We start from the raw sequence: 23,895 nt of genomic DNA on the forward strand, positions 1-23,895 counted from the left end.
CTTGGCTTGGGGCACCTGGCACCTGGTCATATTGTGGGAAGAGGCAAAAAGCAAGCACCTCAATAAATTTAAGACTGTTTAACCAAGGAATTGGGGGCAGGTTGAAACAAACGCATAATGATTAAACGCTCCAGGTCAAAGTGTGGCCACACTGGTGTGTGTGTGTGTGTGTGTGTGTGTGTGGGCACATGGGCCCGCCGGTGCCCGTGCCAGGGCTGGGCCTTGAACTCGAGGGCCAGTGCTCTCGCTTGACTTTTTTTGCTCGAGGTTGGCGCTCTTCCACTTGAGCCACAGTTTCACTTGTGGCTTTTTGGTAGTAAATTGGAGGTCAGAGTCTCATGGACTTTTTGGAGCCGGGTTGACTTTGAACTTGGATCATTACAGGTCTGATTCCTGAGTTGCTAGTACTGACTGCCTTGTTTTCTTTCAGTTGAAGTCCCTCAGCCCCTCTAGCTCAGGTACTGACTGGGCTAAAGTTTAACCGAACGGCCCACTGGACACAAGAGTCGCTCACGTCGCTGCCACGCACGCGCAGACATCCAAACGCGCCGGCCCCAGCTTTGGCCCCACCCTGAGACCGCCTACTCCGCACTGGCCACACCCCCAGAATCCGGCCACACCCCCGGAATCCGGCACCGCCCGCGTCACCGCCCTCAGCCCCGCCCCCGCTGCCGAGGCCCTGTTTCTAGTTCTGAGAGCGCCGGGGGCTCAGTCTCCCGGAAGGCCGCGTCCGCTGTGCACGCGTCCTCTGCCTCCTCCGCGTCCCTGCGCAAATCAAGCCATGCCTTCTCTGGAGTACAAGTCCCCGCACCTGCGCCGGGCGTTTGTGGTGGGGGTTGGCATGACCGAGGTAACAGCCGCGGGCGGCGGGAGCCGGCCCCCTAGCCGCACCAGCCCCCGCGCTGGTGCCCTGAGGCGGCGGGAGATGCTGTCTGTCCTTCCTGCCCGGACAGCCGCCCTCCCAGCGCCGGGGCTTTGATCTGTGGGCCGTTAGGGAGGCGACTCGAGTGGGGCGTGACGGTACTGTCTGTGGGGTCATAATGTTCCGAGCTTGTTCTGCAGCCCGTTCTCTCCCAGGAGAACCCCGGGGCCTGCGCTGCGTGGGGGAGTCAGGTCGTGAACGTCATCACGATCCCCAGTGTGGAGGAGGAAAGTCCAGAGGCTCCCACGGCCTCCTCCACACTCCAGCAGGGCCCAGACGGCTGTAGTTTCTTTTCTCTTATTTGTGCGACACTGGCTTTGTGTCTGTCACTACTGGTACTGTGCAGATCCCACGGAGATAAACCATAGGTATTGACCCACAGGAACAATATGGATATAAGAGCAAACCAACAGAGATCTGAGGAAAATCCTGAAAGGGCTGGGAAGGTGGCTCAGTGGTAGAGCGCTTGCCTTGCATGCATGAGGCCCTAGGTTCGATTCCTCAGCACTACATGCGCAGAAAAAGCTGGAAGTGGTATTGTGGCTCAAGTGGTAGAGTGCTAGCCTTGAGCAAAAGAAGCTCAGGAGCAGTGCCCAGGCCCTGAATTCAAGGCCCAGGACTGGCAAAAGCAAACAAACAAACAACCCCCAAAACAAATCAGATCAACTCTTATGAAGAGTTGAAGAGGTATGCCATCATGACCTGAGGAGAATCAGGAGGCATGGTGCAATGATGCCTGACGTGTGTGTGTGTGTGGGGGGGGGGGGGGTTGTGGTGATGATGGTGGTGGTGGGTGGTGGTGGTGGTGGCCAAATAGGGTCTGGTCAGGGTCAAAGTCACAGCTCCAGAGTTTAGAGTCTTGAGTTCCTGGCGTACCTCTGGGCAGGTCAGGGAACTTTTTGTCCAAGTTGCCACCCTTTCGTCTAGGAATTCAGGCGCCTATCACCTGGGGTTGGAGTAGGATTTCACCTCTAAAAGTTTTGGCAAAGTCCCCATCACCCACCAAGATGCCAAGATGGCACCAGTTAGACCCAGTATCCATCTTGCAATTTGTCATTGTTTACTCATTTACCTCTACTGAAGGAGATTTTGGGTGCTTAGAATAAGGATTCTTAGCAACTATGGATAATGCTGTTAAAGAATTTTGTGGAGATTTTTGTATGGACATAACTTTTCTGCTCCTTTGGGTAAACACCAAAGAGTATGATTAAGTGGGGCACTGGTGGCTCATGCCTGTAATCCTAGCTACTCAGGAGGCTGAGATCTGAGGATCACAGTTCAAAGCCAGCCCAGGCAGGAAAGTCCATGAGACTCTTATCTCCAATAAACAACCAGAAAACTGGAAGTGGCGCTGTGGCTCAAGTGGTAGAGTGCTCCCATGCATGCTAGGCAAGCACTCTACCACTAAGCCACATTCCCAGCCCCCCTGATTTGTTAAGATTGTTTTTTCTGCTCTTTCTTTACTAACCTCATGGTTCAGTTTCCTAACAGTATTAAGTACATTGGAGGCAGCAAGTTTTGGAGGGAACATGTGTCCACTTACAGTTGCTAGCTTTCTAATAAAGCCTTCTGATTTAACCTCTCAAAATGTGGCTTCTCTATATCTCATGATCAAATTCCCATATAACAAAATAAAACTATAGAGTAGGGGCAGGCATGGAGATACATGGAGGTCCCTGAAGAGCCCAGGGACAGTGCCCAGGCCCAGAGTTCAAGTCCTAGGACTGACAAAAAAAAAGAAAAAAAAAAAGAGTATGATTATTAGATCTGTCTTCCAAAGTGGCTGTACCAATTCACATTTCTACCAGCAATGAAAGAAAATTCCTATTTTCCCACATTGATGCTACATCTGGTTTGGTCAGGGTTTTGGATTTTTGTTGTTGTTATTGTTTGTGGGGCTTGAACTCAGGGCCTGGGCACTGTCCCTGAGCTGTTTTGGTCAAGTCTAGTGCTCTACCTCTTGGAGCCACAGTGCCATTTACAGTTTTTCTGGTAGTTAATTGAACCATGATCCTCAGATCTCAGCTTCCTGAGTAGCTAGGATTACAGGCGTGAACCACCAGCACCAGGCTGGATTTTTTTTTTTTTTCCAAGCAGGAAAAGAGTTTATTGGGGGGAGAGAAAACTGTGGGCCTGGAACAGATGGAGGCGTGCAGAGACAGAGGGGAAGGAAGAAGAGAAAAAGAGAGAAAGAGAGCCTGGCTGGATTTTTGACATTTTCATAAATCATATTATCTTATTGTTTTATTCCCATCTCTTAAAAAAATCCATTGTCTCAATTTAATTGTTGTGGTACACATCAGTAATCCCAGTCTGAACAAAAGGTTACCAAGACCCCTTCTCAACACTTGTTTGTAATTCCAGCTATGCAAGTAAGAGAATTGTGGTCTAGGCCCTGCCTAGGCAAAAATTCTAGACTGTCCAAAAAAAAAAAAAAAACTAAATTATAAAAGGCCTAGGAACCTGACTCAAGTGGTAGTGATGGAGTGCCTGCCAAGCAAGTGCAAGGCTCTGAGTTCAAACTTAAGTACCACCAACAAAAAAAATCTATTAAGGAAAAAGCCAGACATTGTAGCAGGACATATAAATTCCCTTTGTGAGCTGCCTTTAGATTGGTGCCTATAATAGTTCCACTACTTAGTAGCTATGTGCCTTTGCAGAGCTTGCTTACTCTCTCTTTGTTCTAGTTTTTTTTTTTCTGTAAAGTGAAGATTAGTGAGTTATATATGATATACTTAGTACAAAGAAGTAAGTATATGATAAATAGCAGGTACTATTTTTTTCCCTAGTCCTGGGCCTTGAACTCTGGGTGTAGACACTGTCTCTAATCTCCTTTTGCTCAAGGCTAGCCTCTACTACTTGATCTACAGCACCACTTCTGGCTTTTTCTGTGTTTGGAAATAAGAATCTCACAGACTTTCCTGCTCAGGCTGGGTTCAAACCACTATCCTCAGATTTCAGCCTCCTGAGTAGCTACAAGTATGTAGCCAGTGCCTAGCTCACAGAAACTATTTTCATTTGGTCCTAAGTTACTTTTCTGTCCTTATCACTTTCTACTCTGTACTTGAAACTTTGATTTATCTAATATTGCAGGTTTTCCACTGAGAAAAATGGTGCCACATTGTCTTCTCTTTCAACTGGCTAGTGCCCACTCATCCTTAAAGATTCCGTTTACATGGCAGTTTCTCTGGTTGGAAGCTCCCTGAGGGCAAGAATATATGTGATTTATTTTCAGACGAGATCGGGCGTGTTCAGGGTGGTATGGCCGTAGACATGTGATTTATTTTCAGAGTCAAGTAACATGACAGATTCTCAATAGTATGTTTTGTTTTTTGTTTTCAAATTTGCGGTATTTATTGCACTTTTTTGAGTGTGTGCATTTTGTTTGAATAGTTGAATTTCTGAGCTGTTCTGTTGGAGAAAAGCATCTAATGGTACTTTTTCTATTTTCTTCTGTATTCTAGTTTACGAAGCCTGGCCATAACTCAAGAGATTACCCTGAGTTGGCAGAAGAAGCAGGTATAGAGAAAATTTAAATCTTTGAACATGCCTAGCTTCTATGTGGCCTGACCTTGTTCCCAAGGTATAGCTACCTTATGAGCATAAAGGAAGCACAGAGCTCACCTGGGGCTTTACTCCTAGCATAGTGGAGAAGCCAAGGGGAAGGCATATTGGTGTCTTAGCAACCATAAAGCCAGAACAGGCAGTGCAGGCTGTAGTAAAGATTTTATGTTTTTTTCGGGTGGTAAAGACGTCTGTGGGAGAGAAGGACACTTGATTTCTAGTGTGAATTCTTAGGAGTAGAACAAAGTCACAAAGTCAATGTCTTCCTTTTTTTTTTTTTTTTGTCGGCCATGGGGCTTGAACTCTGGGCCTGGGCGCTGTCCTTCAGCTCTTCAGCTCAAGGCGAGCGCTCTACCACTTGAGCTACAGCGCCACTTCCGGTTTTCTGGTGGTTTATTGGAGATAGTCTCACGGTCTCTCCTGCCCGGGCTGGCTTTGAACCGGGATCCTCAGATCTCAGCCTCCTGAGTAGCTAGGATTACAGGCGTGAGCCACCAGCGCCCGGCTAATGTCTTCCTTTCTTAAAAAGAAAAAGGATAATCATGTTGGATGCTGGTAATTCATACCTGTAGTCCTAGCTATTCAGGAAGCTGAGATCTGAGAATCAAAGTTCAAAGCCAACCTAGACAGGAAAGTCTGAGATTCTTTATTTCCAATTTATTACCCCCCCAAAAAAAAGCAGCCGTAAGAAGAGCTGTGGTTCAAGAGGTAGAGCACTATCCTTGAGCAAAAGAAAAGCAAAAGCTCAGGGACAGCATCCATGCCCTTGACAAATGTTTGCAGGCTAAGATGGTGAATGACAGCAGCAGAATCCTGAAGTTTTGACAGGGCCAGGGCAGCAGTATGAAGCACAGAGTATTGTGCTTTAGAGGTTAAGCCATATATCTAATTTTTTCTTCTTTGGTGCTGGTACTAGGCTCTAACTCTGGCTTGAATTCCCACTCAGCTTGTTTGCTCAAGGCTAGCTCTCTACCATTTAAACCTCAGCACCACTTCCCATTTTCTGCTGGTTAATTGAGATAGAAGTCTTATAGACTTTTCTGCCTGGGCTGGCCATCTTAAAATCTCAGCCTTCTGAGTAGGATTATAGGTGTAATCCACTGGCACATGTTTTCTTCAGCTTGGATAGTATCCTTAAAGCTCTTCTTCTTCTTCGTCTTCGTCTTCTTTTCTTCTTTTTTTTGGTCAGTTGTGGGGCCTGAACTTTGGGCCTGGGCACTGTCCCTGAGCTCTTCAGCTTAAGGGGGCTGAGATCTGAGGATCGTGGTTCAAAGCCAGCCTAGGCAGGAAAGTCTGTGAAACTCTTATCTCCAATAAACCACTAGAAAACCAGAAGTGACACTGCTCAAGTGGTAGAGCGCTAGCCTTGAGCTCAGCACTCAGGCCCAGAGTTCAAGCCCCACGACCAACAAAAATAAAAGGGCTGGGAAGGTGGCTCAGTGGTAGAGCACTTGCCTTGCATGCATGAGGCCCTGGGTTTGATTCCTCAGCACCACATAAGCAAAAAGAAAAAAGCCGGAAGTGGCACTGTGGCTCAAGTGGTAGAGTGCTAGCCTTGAGCTGAAGAGCTGAGGGACAGCACCCAGGCCCAGAGTTCAGGCCCCACGACCGGACCCAAAAAAAAAAGTAGGGGGGCTGGGAAGGTGGCTCAGTGGTAGAGTGCTTGCCTCGCATGCATGAGGCCCTGAGTTCGATTCCTCAGCACCACTTAAACAGAAAAAGCCGTAAGTGGTACTGTGGCTCTAGAGGTAGAGCCCTAGCCTTGAGCTGAATTGCTGAGGGACAGTGCTCAGACCCAGAGTTCAGGCCCCATGACTGACAAAAAAGAAAAAAAAAAAAAAGAACCTAGGATTTGGGGGCTAGAAAGGTTGCTCAGTGGTAGAGTGGGTGCCTCATATGCATGAGGCCCTGGGTTCAATTCCTCAGTACCCCATAAGCAGGAAAAGCAGGAAGTGGCGCTGTGGCTCAAGTGGTAGAGTATTAACCTTGAGCTGAAGAGCTCCAGGGACAGCACCCAGACCTAGAGTTCAGGCCCCACGACCAGCAAAAAAAAAAAAAAAAAAAAAAAAAAATCTAGTTTTGGTGTATTTATACTTCTTAAGTATGCAGTTAGGACAGATAACACAGGTATCAAAAAGGCAAAGTGATGTAGCAACTTGGGAATGATGAATACTTGTAAAGGTCACAGGTTGGATCAATAGAGATAAATTGACTTAAATTCAGAGTTTTTATACACTTAAAGCAAATACTTGAAGTACATTTTGATAAGTCCTTTTTATTTTATTTTTCTTATAGGCAAGAAGGCTTTAGCTGATGCCAAGATCCCCTACTCTGCAGTAGAACAGGCATGTGTGGGCTACGTTTATGGTATGTGGTAAACTGTATGTTCTAAAATTATACACCTAAAGTTAGCAGCAAGTTTTCAAACACCGCAGAGCCATCAAGACCAATCATCACAATGACAGTAGTATATTCACTGACTGGCCCTTGGTTTTGTGCTAGGTGAAAGTATACTACTAAGCCAGGCGCCAGTGGCTCATGCCTGTAATCTTAGCTACAAGAATGCTGAGATCTGAGGATCATGGTTCAAAGCCAGCCCAGGCAGCAAAGTCCTTGAGACTCTTATCTCCAATAAGCCACTCAGAAAAATGGAAGTGGCACTGTGGCTCAAGTGGTAGAGTGCTGGCCTTGAGCTGAAGAGCTGAGGGACAGTGTTCAGGCCCAGAGTTCATGCCCCATGACCAAAAAAAAAAAAAAATCATAATGTGGTATCATGTTGTATCAGAGCTCTGTAATTGCTGTGTTGTAGGTATTACATTTCTTCGTTGTTTTCCTATCTAGGTGAGTCCACTTCTGGGCAGAGAGCTATCTATCACAGTTTGGGACTGACTGGAATTCCTATCATCAATGTCAACAACAACTGCTCTACTGGCTCTACTGCTCTATTTGCAGCTCGGCAGCTGATTCAGGGTGGTAAGGAATGCTTATGTGTCTACTGTTCTTAAACAAATGTGGTGGTGGTGCCCTCTTGCAAGCGCTTCTCTATGCTACATTTGAAAGGATCTGTCCCAGGGACCATGTGGAGGCAGGCAGGCAGGCACAGGAGAAAGGTTATTACAAATTTTATTAGAGGAACCATATTTCCCCCAAAGAGAGAGCACATGGTGGCCCCCAGTATCTAGGTAGCAGCAGGGTCTGAGGGTAGGAAGTGAGGTAGATGGGAGCTCAGATGGGTCTGAGCAGAGAGAGGGAGGGGCCAGCTCTATGGCTGGAACTCCAGATATGGGAGGGGCTCAGGTCTGGGTGGAGCTGAGCACCAAAGGTGGGCATAATGCTTACAACCTTCAGAGAGGTTGCTTTATAATGCACTGCTTAAGCCAAGTGGTTGCCCATGCCTATAATCCTAGCTACTCTGGAGTCTGAGATCTGAGACTCACAGTTCAAAACTAGCCCGAGCAAGAAACTCCGTGAGACTCTTTTCAGTCATGGGGCTTGAACTCTGGGTTTGGGCTCTATCCTTGCACGCTCCAGTTCAAGGCAAGCGCTCTACTGCTTGAGCCACAGATCCACTTCTGGTTTTCTAGTGGTTTATTGGAGATAATAGTCTCAGGGACTTTCCTGCCCCGGCTGGCTTTGAACTGTGATCCTCAGATCTCAGCCTCCTGAATAGCTAGGATTACAGGCGTGAGCCACCAACTTGTGAGCCACCAACTTGAAGCTTCTTGAGACTCTTATCTCCAATAAACCACCAGAAAAGTGGAAGTGGTGTTGTGGCTCAAGTGGTAGAGTGCTGGCCTTGAGCTGGAGAGCTGAGGACAGAGCCCAGGCAAGAAATAGAATGCACTGCTTAGTAAAGCTTTATTTATTTATTTATTTTGATGCTATTGGGGAGCAACTCTACTACTGAGCAACATCCCGAGAATCCAGCAAAGCTTTATTGAGGCACAATTCCTATATCATAAATTTCATCCTTTTTTTTTTTTTTGGTCAGTCGTGGGGCCTGGGCACTGTCCCTCAGCTCTTCAGCTCAAGGCTAGTGCTCTACCACTTGCTACTTCTGGTTGTTTTTTTTTTTTGGCTTGTGTGGATTACAGTTCAAAAATGTTCTGCCTAGGGCTGGGAAGGTGGCTCAGTGATAGAGTGCTTGCCTTGCATGCCTGAGGCTCTGGGTTAGATTCCTCAGCACCACATAAGCAAAAAGAAAAAAGCCAGAAGTGGCGCTGTGGCTCAAGTGGTAGAGCGCTAGCCTTGAGCTGAAGAGCTGAGGGACAGTGCCCAGGACCAGAGTTCAGGCCCCAGGACTGGACCCCCCCCCAAAAAAAAAAGTTCTGCCTGGTGCCGGCTTTTTCTTTTTATGTGGTGCAAAGGAATCAAACCCAGGGCCTCATGTATGTGAGGCAAGCACTTTACCACTGAGCCACCCTCCCAGCCCAAATTCACCCTTTTGAAGTATACAATTCAGTGTTTGTTAAAGACACAGCACAGAATTGTATAACCATCACTGTTACCTAATTTTAGAGCTTTTTTTTTTTTTTTTTTTTTTTTATCTCTAGGCCTGGGTGCTGTCCCTCAGCTCTTCAGCTCAAGGTTAGCACTCTACCACTTGAGCCACAATGCCACTTCCGGTTTTCTGGTGGTTTATTGGAGATAAGAGTCTCAAGGACTTTCCTGCCTGGGCTGGTTTTGAATCATGATCCTCAGATCTCAGCTTCCTGAGTAACTAAGATCACAGGTGTAAGCCACCGGCACCAGGCAGAATATTTTTTTTAATCACTCAGCAAGAAAGCCTGTACTCATTAGCAGTCACTCCACCTTTTATTCTTCCCATGGCATCTTGTCATCACTCATCTGTGTTCTGTCTATGGACTTAGCATGTAATACTTGACCTTCTGTGGCTTATTTTATTTAGTGTAATATTTTAACAGTTCATTCTTACTGGAGCATTATGGTCAGATAATACTCTTTTGTAAAGTTGTACCACATTTTTTTGTCTGCTCAGCACTTGATGCATATTGTTTCTCAGACTTTTGAGGCCCTACTATTCTGTTCTATTCCACTAATTATTGCTCTACTTTCCAATTTTTTAGCACTTTGTAATCTTCCTGTTTGATAATGCTATCCCCCTTTCCTCTTCCTTATTATTTTTCTTTCATTTTTATAGAAAAATGTTAGCAATTTTGTCATGTTTTGCTTCTCAGTTGAACTTTAACACCATCATTAGATGCCCCCTTCAAATTGGGGCTGGGAAGGTGGCTCAGTGGTAGAGTGCTTGCCTTGCATGCCTGAGGCCCTAGGTTCGATTCCTCAGCACCACATAAGCACAAAGAAAAAATCCAGAAGTGGTGCTGTGGCTCAAGTGGTAGAGCACGAGCTGAAGAGCTGAGGGACAGCGCCCAGGCCCTGAGTTCAGGCCCCACGACCGGACTCCAAAAAAAACAAAACAAAAAAAAACTTGCACAATTTTGTAGAGATTTTGACTGGGGAACCTATTTATTAATTTATTTATTTTAATGCTGCTACTTGGGGCTTGGCCTCAGGGCCTCATGCACTCACTTGTTTCTTTTTTTGCTCAAAGCTGGTCTACCACTGAGCCACAACTCTACTTTAGGCTTTTTGCCTGTTGGAGTCTTAGATTTCCTTCCTGGGCTGGCTTTCAGTGATGATCCCAGTAGTACAGGTGTGTGCCACTGGCACCTGACAACATTGGGAGCCTTTATAATTTTTAGTTAAACTTTGAATTCAGTATAAAAAGGTTTTAAAATTTAGAATACTAGGATGCATTGTACACATAAATTGAAATGTTACATTCTACCTCTTGAGCCATCCCTCCAAGCCTGGTATTTTGTTTGTTAGGTGGAGACGGAGTCTCTTTTTTTTTTTTTGTCAGTCATGGGGCTTGAACTCTGGACCTGGGTGCTGTCCCTCAGCTCTTCCGAGATGGAGTCTCATAGACTTTTCCTGCCTGGGTTGACTTCAACCTCTATCTTTCAGATTTTACTGATGCCCAGCTGTTTTTGTATTTTGTGTAAATTGATACACTTTTTTTTTTTTTGTCACCATGGGGCTTGAACTCAGGGTGGGCACTGTATATAAACTCTTTTGGGGGCTGGGAAGGTGGCTCAGTGGTAGAGCGCTTGCCTTGCATGCATGAGGCCCTGGGTTCGATTCCTCAGTACCACATAAGCAAAAAGAAAAAAGCCGGAAGTGGCGCTGTGACTCAAGTGGTAGAGCGCTAGCCTTGAGCTGAAGAGCTGAGGGACAGTGCCCAGGCCCAGAGTTCAGGCCCCACAACCGGACCCAAAAAAATAAAAATAAAAAAGAGTCTTGGGTCTTTCTTGCCCAGGCTGGCTTCAAACTGCAATCTTCAGATCTCAGCCTCCTGAGTAGCTAGGATTACAGGCATGAGCCACTAGCACCAGGCTTAAATAGAAATATTCAATAGCATTTTATTGGGTGTCTGGAAATTAAAAATTTCAAAATAATTACATTTCCTTTAAGGTTTGGCAGACTGTGTCTTGGCTCTTGGGTTTGAGAAGATGACGAAGGGAGCAATTGAAGTAGACGTAAGTCGTTTATTAATTTGGAGTTGCTATTGTTATATGGGAATTGGAACGCAAGATACAGAGAAGCCACATTTTGAGAGACTGAATTGGGAGTCTTTATTAGAAAGCCAGCAACGGCATGTAATCACATGTTCCCCCCAAAACTTGCAGCCTCTAATACATTTAATACTGAGCTGTGAGGGTGGCAGAGTAAAGAAAGAGCAGAAAAACAATCTCAACAAACATGATCTACTCTAATGGAGAGTTAAAGTGAGATGCCATGGTGATTGGAGGAGACAAGAGGCATGGCACAAACTGGCTAAGGTGGTGGAGCCTGCGTAGGGTCATGGGCAGGGGGTAGGGTCACAGGGAGTTCATGGCACACGATTGACACATCCAGTAACCTATTGTCCCAGTCCCTGTCCCTGCCTCTAGAATTCAAGCATGCCCATCACCTGGGTGTGTGACTTCATCTTCACCCAGCACGAAGCCAAGATGGCACCAGTTAGACCCAATTCCCCATCATCTACTCCATTGCGGAGATGGTGCCAGTTTGACCCAGTAGCCTAACTTCACTATGATAAGAGAACTATGCCATCTGACTATCTTGCATTGTCTGTTAATAAGCAACATAAAACATAATTTTCTATAGTAATTTAGTAAGCTGTATAGTAACACCATTTGGTGTAAGAAATATACTCACCTGCCCAAACTCTCAAAGAATGGTCTTGGAGACAGAGTACAACAAAAGCAAGGCTTCAGTGGTTAATTGCCTGCTTGCAAGACCAGGTGTCTGGTGGGCAAACATACAAAGAGAAGTTATACTAAACAATTTATTCCCTAATTTGAAAGTCCCTCCCCTCAATTGGATAATTTGAACACATGTATTTTTTTTTTGGGGGGGGGGGTCCGGTCGTAGGGCCTGAACGCTGGGCCTGGGTATGAACGCTGGGCCTGGGTGCTGTCCCTCAGCTCTTCAGCTCAAGGCTAGCGGTCTACCACTTGAGCCACAGTGCCACTTCCAGCTTTTTTCTTTTTGCTTATGTGGTGCTCAGGAATTGAACCCAGGGATGCAAGGCAAGCATTCTACCACTGAGCCGCCTTCCCAGCCCCCACATGTATCTTTTGAGGTTGGTTGGATTTTAGAAGAGAGTCTTATCTTCATCTCCCCTGCCTCTTGCTTGGTGTTAATTTATGTAGCAACTTTTTACTCAGGATCAGATGTTTTGTCTTGAAAGTAGATCTCCAAGCCGGGTGCTGGTGGCTCATGCCTGTAATCCTACCTACTCAGAAGGCTGAGATCTGAGGATGCGGTCCAGAGCCAGCCTGGGCAGTAAAGTCCATGAGACTCTTATTTCCAATTAACCACCAGAAAATCGAAAGTGTTGCTGAGGGACAGTGCCCGGGCCGAAAGAGAAAGCCCTACAACCCTGCTCTCCACACACACACAAAGAAAATGGACTACCACTAACTTTATTTTCCACACCAGTATTTTAGAATGGTTAAGAATCTTAGAGTTATTTAAACTCTTTACCACCATGGATGAAACTAGAGTTCAAAAACATCAAATGCTTGAATTAAAAGTTTTTTGTCTATTTAAAATAATCAATTCATTCAACAAATTAATTCCACTCAACAAATTGAAGAAGTGGGAGACATCTGATTTTGAATATGGCAAGCTAAGTAATTTGACACGTCTAAGACATTTGGATAGAATATAGAAAATTAAACAGGTCTTACAAAGAGTCAGCTTTTTGATACTGGAAAGTTCCCACTCTGTGTCCCTACCTGTTTACAAAAATCTGTTATGTTTCTATTTCCCTGATGTTGTACTGTTTCCCTGATGTGATGTACAAATTCCTGCCCCAGTTGTAACAGTCTCATTACACTCCTTCTTGGCATGAGATTTCCTCCCCCACCAATTCCTGTAGCCCATGTAATGTGACCCATGACCACCCACCAAATTTTGTTTGAATTTCATTCACACCTGTCTACCTGCTGCCTCCATTCCTTCTTGGAGCAGCCTGGCAGATCAGTCCCCAGTAAAGCCTTGAGCCCATTTTGGTTGCTTGCCTCTCATTCCTTACAAGGACTATTATTAAGACTTCCTCACTTTCATACAAGTGTCATTAGGGATCTTGTGCTGCCCAGAGAGCCACATGAAGGAATTCTCAAATGTCGCCTTGTACTGAAACCAACAGTATAGATATTAGGACATATTATGTAAAAGGTGGGGTTCTTATCTGCTGCAGCTACTCAGGAGGCTGAGATATGAGGATCATAGTTCAAAGGCAGCCCAGGCAAGAAAGTTCATGAGATTCTTATCTCCAATTAACTACCCAAAAGCTGGAAGTGGAGCTGTGGCTCAAGTGATAAAACACTAGTGTTGACCAAAAAAGTTCAAAGATAGTGCATAGACCCTGAGTTCAAGTACCAGGACTGGTACAAGAATTTTAAAAAGATAGAGGTTCATGTTGATCTTAACAGCAAAATCCAAAGCAGAAATAAACAGTTCTTGAGCCGGGCGCTGGTGGCTCACGCCTGTAATCCTAGCTACTCAGGAGGCTGAGATCTGAGGATCGCGGTTCAAAGCCAGCCCGGGCAGGAGAGACCGTGAGACTCCTATCTCCAATAAAACCACCAGAAAACCGGAAGTGGCGCTGTAGCTCAAGTGGTAGAGTGCTCGCCTTGAGCTGAAGAGCTGAGGGACAGCGCCCAGGCCTAGAGTTCAAGTCCCACGGCTGACAAAAAAAAAAAAAAAAAAAGAAATAAACAGTTCTTAAAGTTAAACCTGCATACAGAGCAAGGAAGTTTCTTTGTTTTTTTTTTTTTTTTTTAATCGGTCGTGGGGCTTGAACTCTGGGCCTGAACGCTGTCTCTGAGCTCTTAAGCTCAAGACTAGTGCTCTACCACTTGAGCTATAGCGCTACTTCCAGAATTTTCTGCTTATGTGTGCTGAGGAATTGAGCCCAGTGGCTCATGCATGCAAAGCAAGCATTCTACCACCAAGCCACCTTCCCAGCCACATGGAGGTTTTATAGGGGAGAATTAAAAAATGATTATATGCCAGGGGCTTGGAAGGTGGCTCAATGGTAGAGTGTTTGCCTTGTATGTGTGAGGCACTGGGTTTGATTCCTCAGCACCACATAAGCAGAAAAAGCTGGAAATGGTGCTGTGGTAGAGCACTAGCCTTGAGCTGAAGAGCTGAGGGACAGCGCCCAGGCCCAGAGTTCAGGCCCCACGACTGACAAAAAAAAAAAAAGATTATATACAAACCTGATACATGGATTGAATGCTTATTTCTCCACAAAATTAATATCCCCTGTATTTTGACTGTATTAGAATCTAGAGTGTTGAAATATGGGTACTGGGTTTAAGTAATGCCATCTTGTCTTTACCACCATCTTGGCATCTTAATGAATGATGACCTTTTACCCAGTTCTGGAAACTCTAGAAGTAAAATAGGTCATTCTTTGAATTGCAGATGTGTCCAGAGAATACTTGCCCTTGATTCCCTTTTACCCAACAGATAACTGGCCCTTGACTGCCCTGATTGTTCCCTTAGGTAGTTTGCTTTGCTCATGTGTAACCCTTGTGTTAGATTTAGTTCCCCACCTCAATCATGAGGTTTTTGCCTTTACAAGCTTTGTGCTAGCTACATTTGGTGCTGCAAGTTTTTCAGGGAACATGAGTCTACTTACAGTGACAGGCTTTGTAGTAAAGACTCCCAACTAGACCTCTCAAAATGTGGTTTCTCTGTATCTTGCTGATCAAATTTTTCCATATAACAAGATCATAGAAAAGAACTTCTCAATGAGACTCATATACTTCTGATACCAGAGAGAGTTTGTCTCTTGACTTTTGTTTGCACATACCAAAAAGACTGCACCTTCTGGTGCATTTGTTGTACAGTACCTTGGATGGTGAGATACAGAGAGGCTGCATTTTGAGAGGTTGAATTGGAAGTCTTTATTGGAAAGCTGGCATCTGCAGGTAGACTTCTGTCTCAAAGATCTGTAGCCACTTGAATACATTTAACACTATTAGAAAACTGAACCATGAGTGTAGGAGAGGAAAGAAAGAGTAGAAAAATAATACCATCATACCAGATCTTCTCTAAGGGAAAGCTGAAGGAGATGCCATGTTGACCAGAAGAGAGCCAGGAGACATGACACACGAGAGACAGGATGCGTAGCATGATAGCACCTGAACTGGTCAGGGGGCAGGGGCACAGGAAACGAGTATATGGAGAGTTCAAAGTATAGGACTGACAGGTCCAGTAACCTATTGTCCAAGTCCCTGCCCCTGCCTCTAGGAATTCAGGCACAGCATTCACCTGGGGGTGGAACATCCCTATTTCTACCATGAAGACAAGATGGTGCCAGTTAGACCTGAAGGATCCCACACATCCATCCCAGGAGACCATGCAGAGGCAGGCAGGCACAGGAGAAAGATTATTATAAGGCTTATTAGAAGAGCCATATTTCCCCCAAGAGGAGGGAGCACTTAGCACCTATTCCTATCCAGGTAGCAGCAGGATCTGGGAGATAGGAAGTGAGGTAGATGGGAGCTCAGGAGGGTCTGGGCAGAGAGAAGGAGGGGCCAGCTGTATGGCAGGAACTCCAGGAATGGGAGGAGCTCAGGTGTGGGTGGAGCTGAGGACCAAAGGTGAGCATAATACTAACAAGACACCCCCATACCACTCCCCCATCCTTATTTCACATTGAAAAAAAATTTTTTCTAAATCGGTCCTGGGGCTTGAATTCTGGGCCTGAGTGCTGTCTCTTAGCTCTTTAGCTCAAGGTGAGTGCTCTACCACTTGAGCCACAGTACAACTTCCAGTTTTCTGGTGGTTTATTGGAGATTAAGAGTCTCATGGATGGGGCTGTGCCACTTCTGACTTTTTCTGTATATGTGGTACTGAGGAATTCAACCAAGGCCTCATGCATGCTAGGCAAGCACTCTACACTAAACAACATTCCCAGCAAATCTTTAGGTTTTAAAGGAAGGAAAGTGGAAGGAAGGAAAATAAAAAGGAAGAAAAAAATAAAGTAAAACTGTTCTCTTCTATGAGATTACTTATATTTTAATTTATTCTCGTCCCCATTGTTTCTTGTCCTCATTTTCTACAAAATAGGTGCCAGATGAACTGAATCTTAGCTGAGTTTTTGACTCCTTTATGGCTTACACTTTGAATAGTTATTTCTGTAAGGTAAAGTAGCTGCTGAAGAAGAGAACGCCACCCAGTATTAAGGCAGGAAGAGAAGTTCATTTACAGAACTGCTGCCCTGTTGTGCTTAAAGGAGAGCACGTGGCTGTAGGGCAGACCCATCCCAGGCCGCACTTATCTTGGCCTGAGGTGAGAAGAGGTGTGGCCACACTGGATCTGGGTATGACCTCAGGTCCTGAGACCCTTCCCTGGTCTGCTGAGAGATGTGACCTGGGGCGGCCCAGGATGTGACCTTAGAGGAGGGGAGGCCAAAGCCCACATGGACTGGGGTAGACCTTAGAATTTCCACACATTAGATGTTGAATAAACATTGCTTATTGATTATTGATTGAACATTGGTTATTTGTCTTTCTCCCTGTTTTTAAATTTTTGTGCCAGAGTGGAGACTTGAACTCGGGGTCTGGGTATCATCCCTTAGATTAATGGTCAAGGCTGGTGCTCTACTACTTGAACCAGTTCTACTTCTGGCTTTTTGGTGGATAATTAATTGGAGATAAGAATCTCAAAGACTTTTCTTCCTGGGATAGTTTTGAACTGTGATCCTCAGATCTCAGCATTCTGGATAGCTAGGATTACAGGTGTGGCTTCTGGCTCCTCCGTCTTTTTGTTTTGTTTTGTTTTGTGTTTGTCAGTGTCAGTTATGGGGCTTGAACTCAGAGTCTGAGCTCTGTCCCTGAGCTTTTTCACTCAAGGCTAGTGCGCTATCACTTTAAGCCACAGTGCCACTTCTGGTTTTCTGGTGGTTAATTGGAGATGAGTCTTAAAGACTTTCTTGCCAGAGCTGGCTTTGAACTGCAATCCTCAGATCTCAGCCTCCTGAGTAGGTAACATTAAAGCCATGAGCCACAGGTGCCTGGCTATTTTCTATGCTTTTATGCCAAATATTTCCTATTTATGCTTGTAGAATAAATGAATGTGTTAGTAATGGTGTAGTAGTTGAAAGAGACACTATGCCAGGTATTCATTAAACTTGTTTTTCCCTTCTCTCTTAGTTAGCAAATGATTGTACCCACCCTGTATATAAACATGTTGAAGTCTTGGCCAATAAGTATGGAGTTTCTGCCCATCCTATTACTGCTCAAATGTTTGTGGGTGCTGGAAAAGAGCACATGGAAAAATACGGTATATTAAAAATTTTTTGGGTATTTCATAAATTTATATACATATATGTATATAGATAAAACATTATTCTCTCACTCTGTGGGACAATAGGGGTTAGGGGAGGAGGGAGGGAAAGATGGAGGGTGAATAATTTCAAAATACAATGCAACCGTGTATACTATGGCATAAGGAACCTCAATGAACGTGGTCAGTCAGTAGGGATCTGGACAAGGAAAGAGAAAGCAGGAGGTCGGGTGATTCAGAGACGAATATAACATGCCTGAAATACCATAGTGATACTCTCTGGTACAATTAATACTAAAAAAGGATAGGAAAATAAAACAGGCTCGAATGGAGAACCTGTGGAAGTAGGGCTAACTGGGGTGAATATTCATCAATATGAATAAAACCAAAACTTAACAAAGAAAAACCTTATTTTAAGCCAGGTGCTGGTAGCTCACACCTGTAATCCTAGCTACTCAGGAGGCTGAGATCTGAGGATCTTGGTTCAAAGGTACCCCAGGCAAGAAAGTCCTGGAGACTCTCCAATAAACCACCAGAAAACTAAAAGTGGTGCTGTGGCTCAAGTGGTAGAGTGCTAGCCTTGAGCTAAAGAACTGAGGGACAGCACCCAGGCCCAGAGTTCAAGCCCCACAACCAAAAATAAATAAATAAATAAATAAAAATAAAAAACCAAAAACCTTATTTTGTATCTTCAGCTCTTTACAAAAGGGATTTTCATTTGAATGGCTAGTTGATGTAGCATAAATAGGATGTCTAAAACCTTTAATTCTTTCATTGAACTGGCTGTTTCTCTGATGTTTTCCCCACTCAATAACTGAGCACTCCATTTTTCTATATTTGATCAAGACTCTGATTCTACTTTGTCTTCAGTATACCAGCAAACTTTCACTCAGTCTGACAGTACCATTTGTCATCACTTTCACTGTGATAAACTGGAGATAGGAGTCTCTTGGACTTGTCTGCCTAGGCTGGCAGATCCTCTGGATCTCAGCTTCCTAAGAAGATAGAATTATAGGCATGAGTTGCCAGCACCGGCAAATTTGGAATCTTTTAACTTCCATTTCCTACATGAGTAACAGTAAATATTCATTTCTTCCTATTTCTCTCTATGCTAACCTTGTTGTAATAAAATAAATTCTTGCTAAAAATAAAATACATTCTTAAAAAAACCTCAAATTTAATTATAAAAATTACTAAAATGGAAAAACTGGGAGTGAAGGAAGGTGTGACATTGTCCAAAAAGAAATGTACTCTTTACCTGACTATATTACTGTAATGCCTCTGTATATCACCTTTATAATAACAATAAGCAATAAAAAATATTAAATAGTATATGTGATATCTATGCAAGAGAGTATATAAAAATATTTAGCAGAAGTTTGGGTATCATTACCATTATTCATAAACATCAGAAAAATATTAACAGATATTTATCTTTCCTACAGGAACAAAAATTGAACACTTTGCAAATATTGGATGGAAAAATCATAAACATTCAGTTAATAACCCGTAAGTATTTCTGAGACAAGAAATGAAAATCTGTTTATTCTACTGTGTAATATGCAACTTTATAGTTAAAAAGAAAATGTAAGATCTCAAAAATACTAACTTGCATGTTATTTTTTTTCTTATAAGAGTCTGTGCCCCAGTCAACTTTTGACTATTTTGCAGTTCATTTTTGACTTATTTATATTTAGAATACTATTAAGGCTTGATGGTATTAAATAAGGATGTGTCTCTTTCTCAAAAACAAGATAAAAAATAAAAAAGTCAAGTGGTGAATGTTTGCATAGCAAACTTGAAACCCTAAGTTCAATCCCTAGAAAAACAAAACAAAAAGATAACAAAAAAGAGGGAGTGTGTGTGTGTGTGTGAGAGAGAGAGAGAGAGAGAGAGAGAGAGAGAGAGAGTGTGTGTGTGTGTGTGTGTGTGTGTGTGTGTGTGTGTGTGTGTGTGTGTGTGTGTGTGTGTCCTGAGGCTTGAACTCAAGGCCTGGGTTCACTCTGAGCTTTTTTGCTCAAGGCTGGCACTCTACAGCTTGAGTCACAGTTTTTCTTCAGGCATTTTTTGGTTGTTAATTGGAGATAAGAGTTTGAATGGTTTTCCTTCTCAGGCTAGCTTTGAATCACAATCCTCACATTTCAGCCTTTGATTATAGGCATAAGCCACTGGCGCTGGCTAATTTTTTAAATTACATAGCAGAGGGTATTTCAAAATTTGAATTTTCTCTTTCAATTCAATCCAGGTGTTCATTTCAAGGTTGAAACTATTCATAAATCTGTTGTTTTGGTTGTAAAAAGAATATTCACACATTATTATTCTATCTCTGGACCAAGACATCTTCAACAAAAATTACAATTACTACTGCACATTTTGTAACTATTTATTTTGTATCTAGGTATTCCCAGTTCAAAGTTGAATACAGTTTAGATGAAATAATGAAATCTCGAAGAGTTTTTGATTTTTTGACTATCTTACAATGTTGGTAAGAAAACATATTTTGACATTTACTAGATAGATATAACTCCTTCCTTCCCTCTCCCTGCCCATCCCTCTGTGGTTAAACTTCAGACTGTGTTATCTAAATGTAGCTTTTACAAAAGTACTACCAATGTGATCCTCACTCCAGGTTATTTCATGAGAATATCCTTTTCTTACTCCTATCCTGAGACAGACTATCTGCTATCTTGAAAAATATGTTTTACTTCTTTCTTCTCTTGTAATTTCTACTTGCTTTGTTTTAATCATACATATTCATTTAAAATATACCTTGAGACCAGAGGAATCAAAAGGTTTTTCCTTGAGCATTTTGTTTTTCCCTAAATAGGCTTCTAATATAGGAAACTTTCTGCTATTAAAATAGTCAAGAATAAAAATAAAACAAGGAAAAAAAAGCATAATGCAAATTACCTGACAGTGAGTTCTGTGTAGTGCCTCCATAAGTCATAATATATCCTTGGCAGAACCCTTCAGATACTGGCTTGGGATTCAGGTAAACAAGTCAGGTTGCATTCAGAGGATTTTCCCCTCTAGAGAGTCTTGCTGAACTCACAGAGGGCTTCTGTCATTTGTAGTCTAGCTTCCCAGGGAACCTAGATTACAACCAGTAGATGCTCTAAGTTTGAAAAGGTCTGCTTTGAGGAGATCTCAGGAGTCTTGCTTTTGGACTTTCTGGTATCCCTCTTGTATATTTCCTCAGTTTCCAAAAGGGTTTCAGGAGTGAGCTGTCTGAGCTAAGCAGAGTTGGAGCTATTTAGGTCTATAGTTGAATTTTTATAGTAGTAGGATATGAAATAACCTTTTGGTTATTTCAGAAAGATATCAGAAATTGCATTATGCACCTGCAAGGGCAAATCCAGATTTTGTGTGATGAGAAGTTTTTGGGAGAGACTAGAAATCAAGAAGTGATGGACAACATTTGAAGTCTTGCTAGAGGTCCAGTTTTTAGTGGGAAGCCTATGTGGTTTCTTACCATAGGTATCACAAGAAAACAGTGCACCAACCAGCAAGTATAATTGGGCCTCCTTCTGCCTTCCATTCTGGAATCGTAGGGTTGAGATGGGTCAGGGGTAAGTCATTGTTTTGCTTCCTCTTAGTCCCACTTCAGATGGTGCTGCTGCAGCAGTTTTGGCTAGTGAAGAATTTGTACACAAGTATGGACTGCAATCCAAAGCTGTAGAAATTGTGGCACAAGAGATGATGACTGATTTGCCAAGCTCATTTGAAGAGAAAAGCGTTATTAAAACGGTATGTCTGAGATTATTTTATTAATCAAATTGAGGAAATGATGTTTAATTAATTAAATTAGTTAGTTCCAGAACTGGGGCTTGAACTGAGAGCCTGGGTGCTGTCCCTGAGCTTTTGTGTTCAAGGCTAATGCTCTATCACTTGAGCCACAGCTTCACTTCCAGCTTTTTGGGGTTAATTAGAAATAAGAGTCTCATGGACTTTCCTGTCTGGTCTGACTTTGAGCCTCCATCCTTGGATCTCAGCCTCCTGAGTAACTAGGATTATAGGCGTGAGCCACTGGCACCTGGTAGAAATGCTATTTAAAATATTAAGATGACATACATTGTTTATCAACAACTCTGGAAGTTATTTACTTGAAAAACATTGGTCTAGAAATTTTAGTATTGTAATCTGTCCTTAAGTATCTGATATGGGAAAACTGACAAAGAGATACTTCTTATGGTTTACCTGTCTAGTCATGCTGGCTATTTATTTATCTATTTATTGATTTTTGCTAGTCCTGGGGCTTGAACTCAAGGCCTTGGCAATGTCCCTGAATGCCACTTGAGCATTTGAGCCACAGTGCCACTTCCGGCTTTTTCTATGTATATGGGACTGAGGAATAGAACCCAGGGTTTCTTGCATGCTAGGCAAGTACTCTACCACTAAGCCACATCCCCAGTCCTTGTTTGTTTGTTTGTTTATTTATTTATTTATTGGGTCCGGTCATGGGGCCTGAACTCTGGGCCTGGGTGCTGTCCCTCAGCTCTTCAGCTCAAGGCTAGCACTCTACCACTTGAGCCACAGCGCCACTTCTGGCTTTTTTTTTTTTTTCTGCTTATGTGGTGCTGAGGAATCGAACCCAGGGCCTCATGAATGCAAGGCAAGCACTCTACCACTGAGTCACCTTCCCAGCCCCCATTAGAGAAGTTTCTTAACCCTCAGAACAAACATCCTGATTTTATACAAAGATTTTATAGGTCTTAAAAAAAATTGAGAAAATTAAAGAAAGAGAAAAGAGAATTCAGACCCAGACCAGTGCTGTGATTTGTACTGAAATGCTTCCCTGATGCTTACATATTGAAGACTTGATCCCAGTGCAGCAATGTTCAGGAGTTATTGGCTTATGAGGACACTGACTTATCAATACATTTATCTGACAATGAGTGCATAGCTGAATGGGTTTTGAGGATGGGTCTTTGTCATAAAAGTGAGTGAGGGGCTGGGAAGGTGCTCAGTGGTAGAGCACTTGCCTTGCATGCATGAGGCCCTGGGTTCGATTCCTCAGCACCACATAAGCAAAAAGAAAAAAACCGGAAGTGGCGCTGTGGCTCAAGTGGTAGAGCGCTAGCCTTGAGCTGAAGAGCTGAGGGACAGCGCCCAGGCCTAGAGTTCAGGCCCCATGACTGGACCCAAAAAAAAAAAAAAAGTGAGTGAGCTCTCTGTCTGCTTTCTTGTCTTCAATGAGTAGTGTTGCTGTTCCATGTGCTTCCTGTCAAGATGTTCTGTCTTTCTATAGGCTCAAAGTTATGGTTCCAATTGAAACCTCTGAAACTACCTACCAAAATAAACCATTTCTAGTTTTCTGATTTTAATTGAGACATTGTCTCACTATATAGCTCAGGCTGAACTGAAATTTCCCTGCCTCAGCCTGATTTCACCATAGTCTGGGGTTATACATAGGATTACACCTCAGCCTGGGATTAACCATTTTCATAACTTTAATTTGTTTTCCACTGGTATTTTGTCACAGTGTTGAGAAACTATCAAAATTAACAAAATTATAGCAGAGGTGGTATTATTATTATTATTACTCTTACTACTCTTACTACTATTATTTTATTGGTTGTTGGGCTTGAATGCAGGACCTGGGTGCAGTCACAGAACTATTTTGCTCAAGGCTATGGCTTTACCTCTTTGAGCCACAACTCCACTTCTAGTTTTCTGGTAGCTAATTGGAGATAGGAGTCTTAAGGCTTTTTTGCCTGGTGATTTTTGAATGGTGATCCTCAGATCTCAGCCTCTTGAGTTGCTAGGATTACAGGTGTGAGCCACCAGTGCCACGCTTCAGTGGTGATATTATGTTTATATTTCTTTTTTTTTTTTGGTCGTGTGGCTTGAACTCTGGGCTTGAGTGCTGTCCCTGTACTCTTCAGCTCAAGATGAGTGCTCTACCGCTTGAGCCACAGAGCCACTTCCGGTTTTCTAGTGGTTTATTGTAGATAAGAGTCTCACAGACTTTCCTGCCTGGGCTGGCTTTGAACCACGATTCTCAGATCTCAGCCTTCTGAGTAGCTAGGATTATAGGCGTGAGCCACTGGTGCTCGGCTATAGTTATATTTCTTATTTTATTTATTTATTTATTTATCCATCTATTTATTTATTTATTTATTTTGTTCCTAGGGTTTGAACTCTGGTTAACACTCTACCACTTGAGCCACAGCACCACTTCTGGCTTTTTTTTTGTAGGTTAGTGGAGTCCCAAGGATTTTGCTGCCCAGGCTGACTTTGAACTGTGAGCCTCAGATCTCAGCCTCCTCATTATCTAGGATTATAGGCATGAGCCACCAGTGCCCTTGCTTCTTAGTTTTTTCTCTTTTCTTTTCTATTCTCTTCTTTTCTTTTCTTCTTCCTTCTTTCCTTCCTTCCTTCCTTCCTTCCTTTTTTCCTTTCTCTCTTTCTCTTTCTCTCTCTTTTCTTTCTCCTTCCTTCCTTCCTTCCTTCCTTCCTTCCTTCCTTTTTTCCTTTCTCTCTTTCTCTTTCTCTCTTTCTTTTCTTTCTCA

The 23,895-nt window shown here is 43.3% G+C and overlaps 1 protein-coding gene across 1 annotated transcript in view; it reads left to right on the plus strand.

Moving 5' to 3' along the window:
* Positions 1–712: 712 nt before the first annotated feature.
* Positions 713–23,895, plus strand: part of Scp2 (sterol carrier protein 2) — a 75,703-nt gene continuing 52,520 nt past the window's right edge. Inside the window, exons 1-9 of the mRNA XM_042675715.1 lie at positions 713–850; positions 4,387–4,441; positions 6,782–6,853; positions 7,328–7,459; positions 10,985–11,049; positions 17,251–17,380; positions 18,829–18,892; positions 19,782–19,868; positions 20,980–21,130. Coding sequence (XP_042531649.1) covers positions 782–850; positions 4,387–4,441; positions 6,782–6,853; positions 7,328–7,459; positions 10,985–11,049; positions 17,251–17,380; positions 18,829–18,892; positions 19,782–19,868; positions 20,980–21,130 — 825 coding nt within the window. The 5' untranslated portion in view covers positions 713–781. The remainder of the gene's footprint in view (positions 851–4,386; positions 4,442–6,781; positions 6,854–7,327; positions 7,460–10,984; positions 11,050–17,250; positions 17,381–18,828; positions 18,893–19,781; positions 19,869–20,979; positions 21,131–23,895) is intronic.

Source organism: Dipodomys spectabilis, unplaced genomic scaffold (genome assembly GCF_019054845.1).
Source record: "Dipodomys spectabilis isolate Male_0828 unplaced genomic scaffold, ASM1905484v1 ptg000002l, whole genome shotgun sequence".
Lineage (NCBI taxonomy): Eukaryota > Metazoa > Chordata > Mammalia > Rodentia > Heteromyidae > Dipodomys > Dipodomys spectabilis.